The sequence below is a fragment of the Enhydra lutris genome, unplaced genomic scaffold (genome assembly GCF_002288905.1).
Source record: "Enhydra lutris kenyoni isolate GAN:26980312 unplaced genomic scaffold, ASM228890v2 scaffoldscaffold28, whole genome shotgun sequence".
Taxonomy (NCBI): Eukaryota; Metazoa; Chordata; class Mammalia; order Carnivora; family Mustelidae; genus Enhydra; species Enhydra lutris.
The window spans coordinates 19783837-19797050 of record NW_019154112.1 but is presented as its reverse complement, the minus strand read 5'-3'; the positions used below and the strand labels follow the sequence as shown (position 1 = coordinate 19797050).

Genomic DNA, 13214 nt, shown 5'->3' with positions numbered 1-13214 from the left:
TGTCCCAAGTACTTGTCAATGGGCTGTAAGTTGTAAGGAAGTTTAATTTTTTTTCCCTATATTTCTTTTGCCTTTGTTCTCCATATCATTAACTATTAGCCTTTTCTTCTTCCCATACCCTTCAGGGCCTCCTAGTTTCCTTTGAGTGTGGTTTTAGTTAGAATATGTATGATGTTTCAATGACCTTGAGAGGTAGTTAAAGAAAAGTATTTGGAATCTGTAGGTGGCTGATCACAAAATTAGTTTTACAGATAGTAATTGAGTATAGTAAGTAGGCATTTAAAAGCTGGGGAGGGGGGCACTAGATATTAAATTCCTATAGCATGCATTCTGGTTATTAACATTGTAAGTAAAACTTGAGGGAAGTGACACAAGAAGAAGTTATCAACAGGTCAGAAACTATAGAAGAGTGTGAACAAGAGTGTGCGGAGCAGAGGCCATGGGAAGCTCTCATACTCTTTCCTAGTTGCGGGTCCACTTAAATGTAGGAGGACCCTGCTGTGAGTTCTTGTTTATGGTAACTCAACTTACTGGGGCCAAACTACTGATCCGTGCTATGCTGAAATCTGGGCATTGAATGAGCTCCTTTGTAGTTTTAGCAGACTCCAACCAGTGCTCCCCCTCCCCCAGTGTCTTCTACATACATAAATTAGAGTTCCATAGAGGGTATTATGCTCAGTGAAATAAGTCAATAAGAGAAAGACAATTATCATATGATTTCAGTGATATGAGGAATTTGAGAAAGAAGACAGAGGATTATAGGGGAAGGGAGGGAAAAATGAAACAAGATGAAACCAGAGAGGGAGACAAACCATAAGAGACTCTCAATCTCGGGGAAACAAACTGAGGGTTGCTGGAGTGGAGGGGAATGGGAGGGATGGGGTGGCTGGGTGATGGACCTTGTGGAGGGTATGTGCTGTGGTGAGTGCTATGAGTTGTGTAAGACTGATGAATCACGGAACTGTACCCGTGAAACAAGTAGTACATTATACATAAATTAATTAGAGCTCCAGATACTTGTGGGTTAGAATCAAGTGTTTTAAAGAAGGACTGAAAATGTCCTGTTAAGAAATACCATATCCATACACTATTCTGTGCCCTCATATATATGGCTGTTTTGCCTCATTTAGGTCAAGAAGATTTTCCTTTTCAAAAATAAATATATTATGGCACTTGGGTGGCTCAGTCAGTTGAGTGTCTGCCTTTGGCTCAGGTCATGATCTCTGGGTCCTGGGATTAAACCCCACGTTGGGCTCCCTGCTCAGCGGGGAGCCTGCTTCTGTATTTCCCTCTGACCTTCCCCCTGCTTGTGCTCTTTCTGTCTCTCTCTAAAATAAATAAAAATATTAAAACAAAAAAAAACTAATATCGAATACAATTATATCTGAAGGATACTTGCTTTTTAACCATTTTCACTTTATTGTACAAGCTGAGCTTGACCATAATGAATGGAAGTTTTTGTTCCTTTGCTGATGGGAGTAATACTTCATCTTGGGCTTTTCTTGTTAGTAAAGATTTTCTTCCAAGGAAGACCATATATTGTTCTTCTAGGCAATCGAATGTTTACATCACGGTCTCTGAAGGTATATACTCATAGTTTCTGAGTAGATTTGGCTGTAAATACGTCTAAAAGTATAGTAAAGTAAGGCCACTAGACCGTGGGTAGGACTGGTATAGAAGGTAAAGTTGTGAGAGAGAGACTGAAAGAGATAGGGTAGGAGCAGGATAAAGATGTGCCTACTTTATGATTATTCTTGAGTTCCACTGATAACATAGTGCCCCTCAAAATAATTGACTGCTGTCTTTGGCAGACCTGCAAATTGGTGTGTTGCCTGTGCCATGGCTGGGATGTCAGGACTCTTTGGAAGGTTGAAAACTGCCGCTCACCCACCATAAGACCAGTGTTGATTTTCTGGCATTTCCCATTACTGGACAGAGTGGGTTGGAGCCCAAGAAAGTGTGTTCTTCTCCTGGTTCTCTCTACCTCTTTGTGGTTTAGTTTGAATACGTAGAGAAAGTCCCTTGAATTGTAGATATGGACACATAGAAAGTATTCTCTAAAAAAATGTCAGCCAGCCTTCTTGTCAACTATAGACCCCAAAAGTTATTCCTTATTGCACTTTCTCGAGGCATGGACAGTGACTGGAACATTCCAAGTACCCGACCAGAAAAGCCCTGATAGCACCGGAATACCTAGAAGACTACACCCCAGTCATCCCCTTCCCTGCCCATGATCCTGTGCTAAACAAGTACCGACCCCCACCTGTGATCTCTCTCTGCCTGCTCTCTTGCATATACCCACCCCCCCTCCCCCGAACCTCTCTTCAGAAAACTTGAAGTGTCCATCTTACCAAGTAGAGAGGTTGGTTGTTCAGGCTTGAGCTGGCCACCTCCCCCCACCTGCCAGCACCCGAAATAAATCTTTCCCTTTCTCTTTTCCAAACCCTCATCTCTTGAGTTTTTGGCTTCTCCTGCGACAAGTTTATCTGGAGTTTGTTCTGCAACAAGGTTGGCAGACCAAGCTGGGCAGCTCTGCTTTTGATTTGTCCAGCCCGCTGGAGAGTCCCTGGGATGGAGCGGTTGGCTGCAGCCATGCCCCAGGGCTTCTCCATTTATTTCCTGAGTTAGCGGCTGTGATAGATCATCTGGTAACAAAAACATTTCCCGATCAGTGTGCCTTCTGTACAGTATTTCAAGGGTTTGCTAGTCTGAAAACCAGAAAAGATGGTTTGTGTAATAAATACATGAATGGTTTGAAAGCTTAATTATAGTTAGGTCCAAATTTTAGATGTACTTACATGCAGACAGTAAGTAAGTTGGAAAGAAGAGGGTGGTGAAAGAAACTAATTTCAGCTTTTCTTCAGGTAGAGAGAGTAGTTTTCTGTTCCTTCTACAGAATAGCTATCCCAGAGTCTTCTGAACATACAGAAATCTTGTATCTGATTAAATTTACTTTATACCTAAAAGTTTTCACAGAGATCGATGATAGTTAAATTTTTAGGACTGTCGAAACAAACAGAAGGTATTCATAAAAGATACCTAACTGAAACTTTGAACATTCTTGTTTTCACCAATGACATTTACTTATTTTGAAAGTTCTCTTTTAGTTGAAATGACATTTGTTTTCCTGGTTGTAGTTTGCTTGTGAGCAGGTAGTTTGCTTGTGAGCAGATAGGTAGTTCTGAAGCCATAAGCTACTGACTGTTGAAAACTCCAGCAGGTCTTTTTTTTTTTTTTTTTTTTTTTTTATTTCTTTTCAGCGTAACAGTATTCATTGTTTTTGCACCACACCCAGTGCTCCATGCAATCCATGCCCTCTCCAATACCCACCACGTGGTTCCCCCAACCTCCCACCCCCCGGCCCCATCAAAACCCTCATATTGTTTTTCAGAGTCCATAGTGTCTCATGGTTCACCTCCCCTTCCAATTTCCCTCAACTCCCTTCTCCTCTCTAACTCCCCTTGTCCTCCATGCTATTTGTTATGCTCCACAAATAAGTGAAACCGTATGATAATTGACTCTCTCTGCTTGACTTATTTCACTCAGCATAATCTCTTCCAGTCCTGTCCATGTTGCTACAAAAGTTGGGTATTCATCCTTTCTGATGGAGGCATAATACTCCATAGTGTATATGGACCACATCTTCCTTATCCATTCGTCCGTTGAAGGGCATCTTGGTTCTTTCCACAGTTTGGTGACCGTGGCCATTGCTGCTATAAACATTGGGGTACAGATGGCCCTTCTTTTCACTACATCCCAGCAGGTCTTTTTAAAGACAGAAATTGATAAGCTGATTCTAAAATTTATATGGAAATGCAAAGACAAAGAATAGCCAAAATAATACTGAAAAGAACAAAAAAAACCCCCCAAAAAAAAAACCTCTAAAGATTTCCTGATTAAGACAATGTGGCATTGGCAAAAAGATAAACCTATATAGATCAATGGAATAATAGTGTCCAAAAATAGACCCACACATTTATGGCAAATTTGACAAGGGTACCAAAGCAATGTATTTTTTATTTTTATTTTTACTTTTAATGGAGGTAGAGTTGACATACAATGTTACATTAGTTTCCTGTATACAGCATAGTGATTTAACGATTCTATGCATTACGAAATGCTCGCCATGATAAATGTAGTCTGTCACCATATAATGTTTTTTACAGTATTACTGACTATATTCCCTGTGCTGTACTTTTGATCCCTGTGACTTACTTATTTTATAACTGGAAGCTTGTATCTCTTCATCTCCTTTTCCAGTTTCACCTATGCCCTCTCCTCCCGTTTCCTCTGGCATCCTCTGTTTTTTTCTTTGTATTTATAAATGTGTTTCTGTTCAGAGCAATTTAGTAAGGAACAGAAAATATCTTCAACAAACGGCATTGAAGGGCACTGAAATATGCCACCCCAAAATATGCCGCTTTGACTTAAGGATTGTTTTGCGCTAAGGGCAGTTGAGAACCAGCAGATTCAGGAGGAGCACTTTACCTCCTCCTCACCACCTAAAAATAAAGTATAAATTTCCTCCTTTAAGGGAAATTTACATTTGTAAAGTTTTCTCTGTACCAGAAAGAGAGCTACTCTAGACAACTCTTATCGCCCAAGAGACTCATCTGCAGAACAATAGTCTTTATTTACCATACACATCTCCCCTCACCTCATAACTTGCCTCTCCCACCCAGAATCCCCTTTCCTTTGGTTAGCCTAAAATGGTTTGTAAACCTCAATTGTTTGGCTACCTGAACTCCTATTTCTTTGAAAGACAGCCATGAGTGCACCTACGTACATATTTAATTAAACTGTTCTCTATTTCTCTCTCTCTCTCTCTCTTTTTTTTTTTTTTGGTGAATGTCTTTTATCAGTTTGATTCATGGGCCCAGGTAGGCCCATGAACCTAGGAAGATAGAGGGGAAAAGATCCTTCCTCTTCTACGGGGGGATAAAAAAGAACCTGGACTCCTACTTCACAGTACACACAAAAAATTACCTTGAGATGAATCAGGACCCGACTTTAAAGCTTAAACGTTACGGCTTCTAAAGGACAGCATAGGAGAATACCTTTGCAAACTATCCTAGGACACTGAGAGCGTTACCATCCAAAAAGTTGATAAATGGGTACCTGAGTGGCTTAGTCAGTTAAGCGGCTGCCTTTGGGTTAGGTCATGATGCCAGGGTTCTGAGATCAGGTCCTGGAATCAGGCTCCTAGCTCAGCAGGGAGTCTGCTTCTCCCTCTGCCTCTGCCTCTGTCTCTCATGAATAAATAGATAAAATCTTTAAAAAAAATAGTTGATAAATTAGGGTTCATGAAAATAAAAATATTTGCCCATCTTATCAGAAGATAGCATCAAGAAAATACATAGACAAGCCACAGACTATGAGAAAATATTTGTAGCACCTGTATCTGACAGCAGAGCTGTATCAAGAGCATATCAAGAATACCTACAAAGAAGATATCCCAGTTTTTTAAATGGGAGAAATATTTGAACAGACACTTTACAAAATAAGGCCTGTCACCAGCCAAGAAAGTGTGTGAAAAAATGCTCATGAGTATTAGTCTCAGGGAAATGCAGAGTGAGCTATCACTACCTACCCTTAGAATGGCCAAAATGAACAAACTTGAGACAACACTGAACTTTTGGGGAGAGTGTGGAACTCTCATGCATTGCTAGTGAGGAATAAAATAGTATGGCCAGTCTGGAAAACTGTTGGCAACAATTCTCCTATTTGTTTATATGAGAGAAGTGAAAATATATGCCTATAAAAGTCATCTACAAGAATGTTCATGGCAGTTTTATTGGTAATAGCCAAGACCAGGAAAAGCCCAGGTGTCCATCAATAGAGGACTGGATCAACTATCTGGTATAGTCATACAATGAAACACTCCCCAGCAGTAAGAGGAAGAAACTGCTGATAATGTGACCAATCAATCCAGCGTAGCTCCTAACTCAGGATGTGAACAGGTGCCTCCTGGTGTGTTGCCATGGCCAGCTGCCCCATCCTGGGGAATACTGAGGGGACTGGACAACTGGAAACCATAGTTCTAGGCTGGGTTTGCCAACACTGTTGCTGAATAAACTTGGATAAACTCATTGCAAGAGAAGGCAATAACTCAACAGACAAAGGTTTGGAAAAGAGAAGGGGAAGAGTTTATTTTAGGTGCCAGCAGCCGGGGTGGTGGCAGGCTCAAGTCTTATTAATCTACCTCTTTCTTGGTGAGATGGACGCATAGAGTTTTACAGAGGTTCAGGTAGGTAGGGTAAGAAAGCAGGCAGAGAGCATGAGATCATGGGTGTGGGGTCTGTGTATGTTTGGCACCTGATCAGGGGCAGGGAAGGGGACATGTGGGATGTGGTCTTCTAGGCATTCTGATGCTATCAGGGCTTTTCTGGTCAGGTGGTTGGAATGTTCTAGACATTGCGAAACATCTTTGTCAACACCTCAAGGAGGTGTTATAAGAAATAAGCACAATGGATTTTAGTTAGAACATGAATTAAATGGTCTTGTCTATTTCTAGTTTTAACTCTTAGGGTCTGTAGTTCAATGAAAGGGATTGCTGACAATATGTGTAATGAATTGCATGCATTAATCTCAAAAACCTAAAAAGTCACGAAGGAAGTGAGGTACAAAAGACTATATACTGTATGATTCCATTTATTTAAAGTTGTAGAATAGGTAAAACTCTGGTGATGAAAATAACATCAGTAATTTCTTCTAAGTATACAGCCGAGGAAGAATTGACTGAGCAGGGGCACAGGGAACCCTGGGTTGATGGAAATGTTCTATCTCTTAATGGGGGTGTAAGTTATATAGGTACAGTGACTTGTCAAGATCAGTGAAACTATAGACTTGAGATTCATGCGTTTCACTATATATGAGTTATACCCTCAAATTTAAAAATCTCACCCCCCCAAAATAACACAGTATTTTCCTATCTCTTAATCTCATTCTCTTTCTTACTTTCCTTTAAGTATTGGACAGCTAAGTCCCACTATTCTGAGCTTTTCAATAGTTGTTAGTTCCTGGTTTCTTTCTGTCCGACCCATTTCAAAGTCTTTTTTATACGGTTAGCTGGCTTTATAAATATGGAGTCGGGAATTTCAGGTGGGAGACAATTGCAGCAGTTCATCAAATACCTGCTTACTTCTTGCTTTGTAGAGTGAGAAAATAGAGGAAGGGATTAATTATGTTAGGAGGCATTTCAGAAGTAGAATAGGTAGGATAGATTAATCAGGGAGTAGTAGGATAAAGGGGTAGAGAAGAGACTAAACTCCTCTATACCCAGTACAGTCTTCGGAATCCATCCAAGAAATGGGTGAATTGATTGTTCTTAGGAAAGGATTATCCTCACCTTTAAACATATATAAACATTCTCTGTCTCTACCTGAGAAGTTTGTTTCCCACAAGTTTTGCACTTTAAAAAAATGTATTTATACATGAAGGACTCAAATGATGTGTATGATATGTACATCTGCCAGTGGATGGTGAATTTATTCTAGAAGATACCATTTTGTACTCTGACTCTAGCTGGCACTGCTGACACAATATTGTACGATATTGGCTTACTTTGTCTCTTTTTCCTCCGATCAGTTTGATAAAGGCTACTCTTACAATATCCGTCATAGCTTCGGAAAGGAAGGCAAGAGGACAGACTATACGCCTTTCAGTTGCATGAAGATTATTTTAACCAATCCACCAAGCCAAGGGGATTATCATGGTAAGTGCTTCCACTGGGTATATGTTTGTGAAGTGTAGAAACCCGTGAGCTCTGTGGGAAACAGTGAGACACTGTGATGGCTGTTTGCATCACTGCATCACTCGGTGATGTCAGTCATCGGTGTCAAGCTAGTGCTCCATTACTCTTCTAGTGATTTGTCTTACACCAAACGAGGTCAGCAGGAGAATTTACTCAGCTATGCTTTGGATGGTGCTGGACCAGGCTTTTCGATTCTGTTTGCCCCCTTCACCTGCTATTTTCTGTTTCTCTCATGAGTAGGAGACTGATACAGGTTCTTCAAAGGGTTTTGGAATTGAGTCCCTTGAATTTTAGAATTTTAGAATAGTCACTTCATTATTTTCAAAAGATTACCAAGGAAAGATATGTTTTATTTTCATCACTATTATCTGATTAACGAAGATTAAGTGAGGAATTTAGCAGTTTGTGGTATCAAACCTGTATCAATTCACCTCAGTTATTATAGGTTAAAAAAAATGTCTAAACGGTTTTTTGTAGGTTTCTGAGTTCAACAACTTTTTTCTAAATAGTTCTCTGACAATACCTTGAAAAGCTCCTCATTTGTCTAGTATGTCAGACAATGATTTTAATAGTCCATATTAGTAAATATTTTAGATTACTAAAGCTTACTGAAGAATGTTTTGAAACTTTTTTGTTTTGGCATTAATTGTTTTCACATCCTGAATGGAATCCTTTTTAAAAAGATTATACACTTTTAGGCTATTAGGGATCAAATAATCACAAATAGAATTTTAAGGAAGATGCTTATCATGTCCAGAGCACTAAAAATATGCCTTTTCTTTCATATTTAATAGATGAAAGGTAGCCAGCACTGGTATACACAGTGAGCAGTTATCACTTTTGTCACTTACTTAAGGTACCTCTAGAAATGCAGATTAGCAATCCTCCACCCTCAGGTTTATGAAGTCAGATTTATTTGCAAGTGTCCTGGATAATTTTTATGTCTTCTAAACTTTGAAAACCATTACCAGATACTTCAATTGAGAAAAATCTATTAGTTTTCTTAGCAGCCACACCAAGCAGTTCACTTACTTTTAATTTGGCCTAATAAAATCCCCAGGGATTCCTCTATCATGTCAAGACCCTAGAACACCTCACTTACATTGTTGATTTTTATTAGATTAAATGCAGGATTTTATATAGCTTATTCCTTATGAAATTGAATCTTATTTATTCCAGTCCTTTCTGTTTGTTTTATTTTGTAATTTCAACCCTATCAGTTAAAAAATAATATACTTAGCAACCAGTAAGCTCATGTTTATTAGAAACCTTGATCTGTCCTTTTCTTAATGAATAAACTTAATGTTTTTAGAGCACTTTTAGGTTCAAAGCAAAATTAAGCAGAGGGTAGAGAGTGCCTTCTTGCATACTCTCTGCCCCTAAACTTGCACACCTGCCCCCCCGTCAGCCTCATCCTGCACCATAGTGGTTTGTCATGTGTGAACTGAGACGAATGTGTAATCTGCTGTTCTGGATATAGCCATTATATAGATATCAGTTATATTAATTGATGGTGCTTTTATTTTTTATTTTTTTTAATTAATTGATTTATTGATTTTCTAAGTTAACATATAATGTATTATTAGCCCCAGGGGTACAGGTCTGTGAATCGCCAGGTTTACACACTTCACAGCACTCACCGTAGCACATACCCTCCCCAGTGTCCATAACCCCACCACCCTTTCCCTCCCCCCCTCCCCCCAGCAACCCTCAGTTCGTTTTGTGAGATTAAGTCTCTTATGGTTTGTCTCCCTCCCGATCCCATCTTGTTTCATTTATTCTTTTCTTACCCCCCAAACCTCCTATGTTGCATCTCCACTTCCTCATATCAGGGAAATCATATGATAGTTGTCTTTCTCCGATTGTTGATGGTGCTTTTAAATTCTATGAATATTGTTGCTGATTTACTGCCTGCTGGGTCTGTCCATTTCTGATAGAGAGGTGTTGATGTCTCAGACATCAATTTCTTCTTGCAGTTCTGCCAGTTTTGCCTCTTGTGTTTTGATGGTCTGTTGTTAGATGGATACATGTTAAGGACTATTACATCTTCCTGGAGTATGTGTCCCTTTCTCATTATGTAGTATCCTTGATAAATTTCCTTGCTCTGAAGTTTTTATATTACCTTTATTTATCCTCTGATGTTCTCGTCTTTAGGTAGGTCTGAGTTTCTGGCCTATATTGCTTTCCTTCTCTTTGAAGAACAACTTTTTAACATTTCTTGTCTTACAGGTCCGCTGACAACAAATAGTGTCACTTCTGATTTGTCTGAGAAAAGTCTATTACTCCTTGTCTTTTGAAGATAATTTCACAGGATACAGAATTCTAAATTTGTGGAGGTTCCCCCCCACCTCTTTCTCTACTCTTTAAATATTTCACTCTAAAAACAGTCAGTCAGTCAGTCAACCAATCACTCTTGCTTGTATGGTTTCTGAGGATAAGTTAGATATAATTGTTATCTTTGCTTCTCTGTAAGTAGAGTGTTTTTTACATTTGGCTTCTTTTAAGATTTTTTTCTTTATTTTTGGTTTTCTGAAGTATGAATGTGGTATATCTAAGCTCTATTTTGGGGGGCATTTATACTGCTTGTTATTCTTTGGATTTCCTGGATCTGTAGTTTGGTGCCTGACATTTATTTGCGGAAAATTCTCTGTCACTATTTCCTCAATATTGCTTCTGTTCCTTCCTTTATCTCTTCTTCTGGTATTCTCACTGCCACCTTTCATAGTGTCCCACAGTCCTTGGATATTCTGTTCTTATTTTTTTTAGTTGTTCTTTGTTTTTCAGTTTTAGAAGTTTCTATTTGATACATCCTCAAGCTTAGAGATTCTTCCCTCAGCCATGTCTACTAATAAGCCCATCAAAGACATTCTTCATTTCCATTACAGTGTTTTAGATCTCTAGCATATCTTTTTGAGTCTCAGGATTTCCATCTTTCTGCTTACATTACCTGTGTTTATACATTGTCTTTTTTTCCCATTAGAGCTCTTAGCATTAATCAGTTATTTTAAATTTTTGGTCTGATAATTCTAATATCCCTGCAATATCTGACTGTAGCTCTGATGTTTGTTCAGTCTCTTCAAACTTTATTTTTTGCCTTTTGATAAGCCTTGTAATTTTTTCCTTAAAAGGTAGACATGACATATTGGGTAGAAAGAATTCCAAAAATAAGCCTTTGGTAATATGGTGGTACATAGGGAGGTGGAGAGGGTGATATTCTGTAGTCCTGATTCGTCTTTTAGTGAGCCTGTGGCCCTGGACTATGAATTTCAATATGACTCTCAGTTATTCCCCCCAGGTGGGACAGGATGGTTAGGAGAGACTGGAGTTGTATATCCCCCCACCCCACCGGAGGTTAGGCTCTCATAAAACCCCAGAAGTTTAGGCTTAGGTAAAATAGTTTGTTCTGAGGGCAGGGTAGCTCTGGAGTGTCAAAATGGTTACTTTTCCCCTCCCCATGCCAAAAGCACAAGAGAATTTCTCTGTTATTTACCATGAGCACCTGGTAGAGCTCCGGGAAGTTAAGCTTACAAAGTATAGGGCCTCCCAAGACTAGGTCTCCTTGGAGTTTTAAACTCTCAGATTTGTCCAGACTTGAGAAATTTGTCAGTTACAGGTTAGGTTTTTCCTACCCCAGCACTGCTTCCTCCAGAGATTTCTATTCTAGTATGTTGTGATTCTCTGTAGCTGCCTCTCTCTTCAAGTGATCTTACTTCTCTGATGAGTCTAAGCAGAGTTGTTGATTTTTCAGTTTGTTCAGCTTTTTCCTTGCTAGGACGTAGTAATGACATATAAGCCTCTCATGAGCCAGACTAGAAACCAGAAGTCTCTGTCCTTTTCCTTTTATGTTATTTATAAAACTATTTCATCCTGTGTTGATATTATTTCATTAAGCAGCACTTCTTGGAATGATTGTTCAACCGGTTGTGAATCTGTGTGTAACTATACTACAGACTATGTTTATCCATCTCTTCCACAAATGTACGTTGGAAGGCTTGTCAAACACGTAACTGGGTATGCATTCACTTCATTTTCAGTTACTTACTTCATCCCTTTTTAGTTTTGAAGTTCGCTTTCTCTGATGTGGAAGATAGAGACAAAATAAACAGGAGTTACTGAGTTTTACTGTCTTTCTGTCATCTGTTAAAATAACACCAGCTTCTCTAAGTAGGAATCTGGTTTTTCTCTGTTCTGCTTATTGTCAGTGTACCTTTAGAACACTTTTTTGTGACCTTTAGTACCTTGGCAATCCTCACTTTCTTCTTGGCTTTGTCCTTTGTTACATTTTTCATAAGATACAGTCATTATTTCAAATGTAATTTGGATAATTCAATTAATATCCTTTTTGTGTTCTTTAATTATTCTGGGCTGAACCAAGAATTCCTTGTGCAACCTAATTTCTTTGTTTTTGGGATCTTTTGAAATTTCGTTATCAAGATGGGTTTTTTTTGAGAATCGTAATGATAGCTAATACGTGTTGAGTGTTTATTGTGTGCCAAGAGCATATAAGAGCTTTATATTTCCATTGTTACAAGAGTTCTGTGAGTGATTATTTCCCTCACTTGACAGAAAGGGAATCGGAGTCAGCAACAAGATACAAAGTTTACCTATGGTCTCCCACTTAGTAAGTGGTAAACTGAGATTTTAGCTGACGTTTTAGCTCCAAACTCTCGTAACCAGATGTTACACAGCTTCTCAAAATGTTTCCTTATACTAAAAATTATTACAGTTTTAATCTGAATGAAGTGTAAGCTATGACTTTTTGTGAATTTTATTATTTGTAGGAGGCCATAATCATGGATGTTTTTATTTACAGTGACGATTTTTGGTAGACACATTTGTTTGGCATCTAGGCTTTTTTCTATTTTTGCTGCAACCAATTTCCCATTGTTTTCATTAAAAATGCACAATTGTTTCAGTTTAACTTATAGATCCATCATCTGTGTACCTAAAAAAAGTAATCTGACTTCCTATATTAAATTTTAAAATAAAGTATTTGATTTACCATTGAAGCATCTTATTAAAACATCTAAACTTTTCTAGATTTTGGCCTGGTAATACAGCTTTTACATTTTAGTTCTTTTGTGTTCTTATTTATGCAAATATTTACTTGTCCATCTTTATTATTGTGTTACTCCTGAAATAATACAGAGGTAAGATGTATCTATTATAATTTATTTTCCTATAAAACACTTTTCTTTTTGTCTGTCTCATTTCTAACAATGATTCCTCTGAATTTATATGGATTTTACTCTCTGGGAAATAGACATCTGAAAACGATGTGAGATTTTTATATTTCTTAGAGTTTGTACATTTTTTTTTTGTTTATATTATCTTCCTTCCCATAGGCTTTTACTATAATTTTTTAAAATACCAATAATACATGACATTGTATAAAGTTTTTAGATCAACTATAGCTACTTTGTGATTATCTCTGCTTGTTAGCAAGTAGCATAATTAAAAC

The 13214-nt window shown here is 38.3% G+C and overlaps 1 protein-coding gene across 2 annotated transcripts in view; it reads left to right on the top strand.

The window, feature by feature from the left end:
• LOC111152363 (DNA primase subunit 2) overlaps positions 1 to 13214 on the top strand; it is a 330198-nt gene that overhangs the window by 265344 nt on the left and 51640 nt on the right. For both annotated transcript variants that reach the window (XM_022510876.1, XM_022510877.1), the window contains exon 11: positions 7588 to 7714. In XM_022510876.1, coding sequence (XP_022366584.1) covers positions 7588 to 7714 — 127 coding nt within the window. The remainder of the gene's footprint in view (positions 1 to 7587; positions 7715 to 13214) is intronic.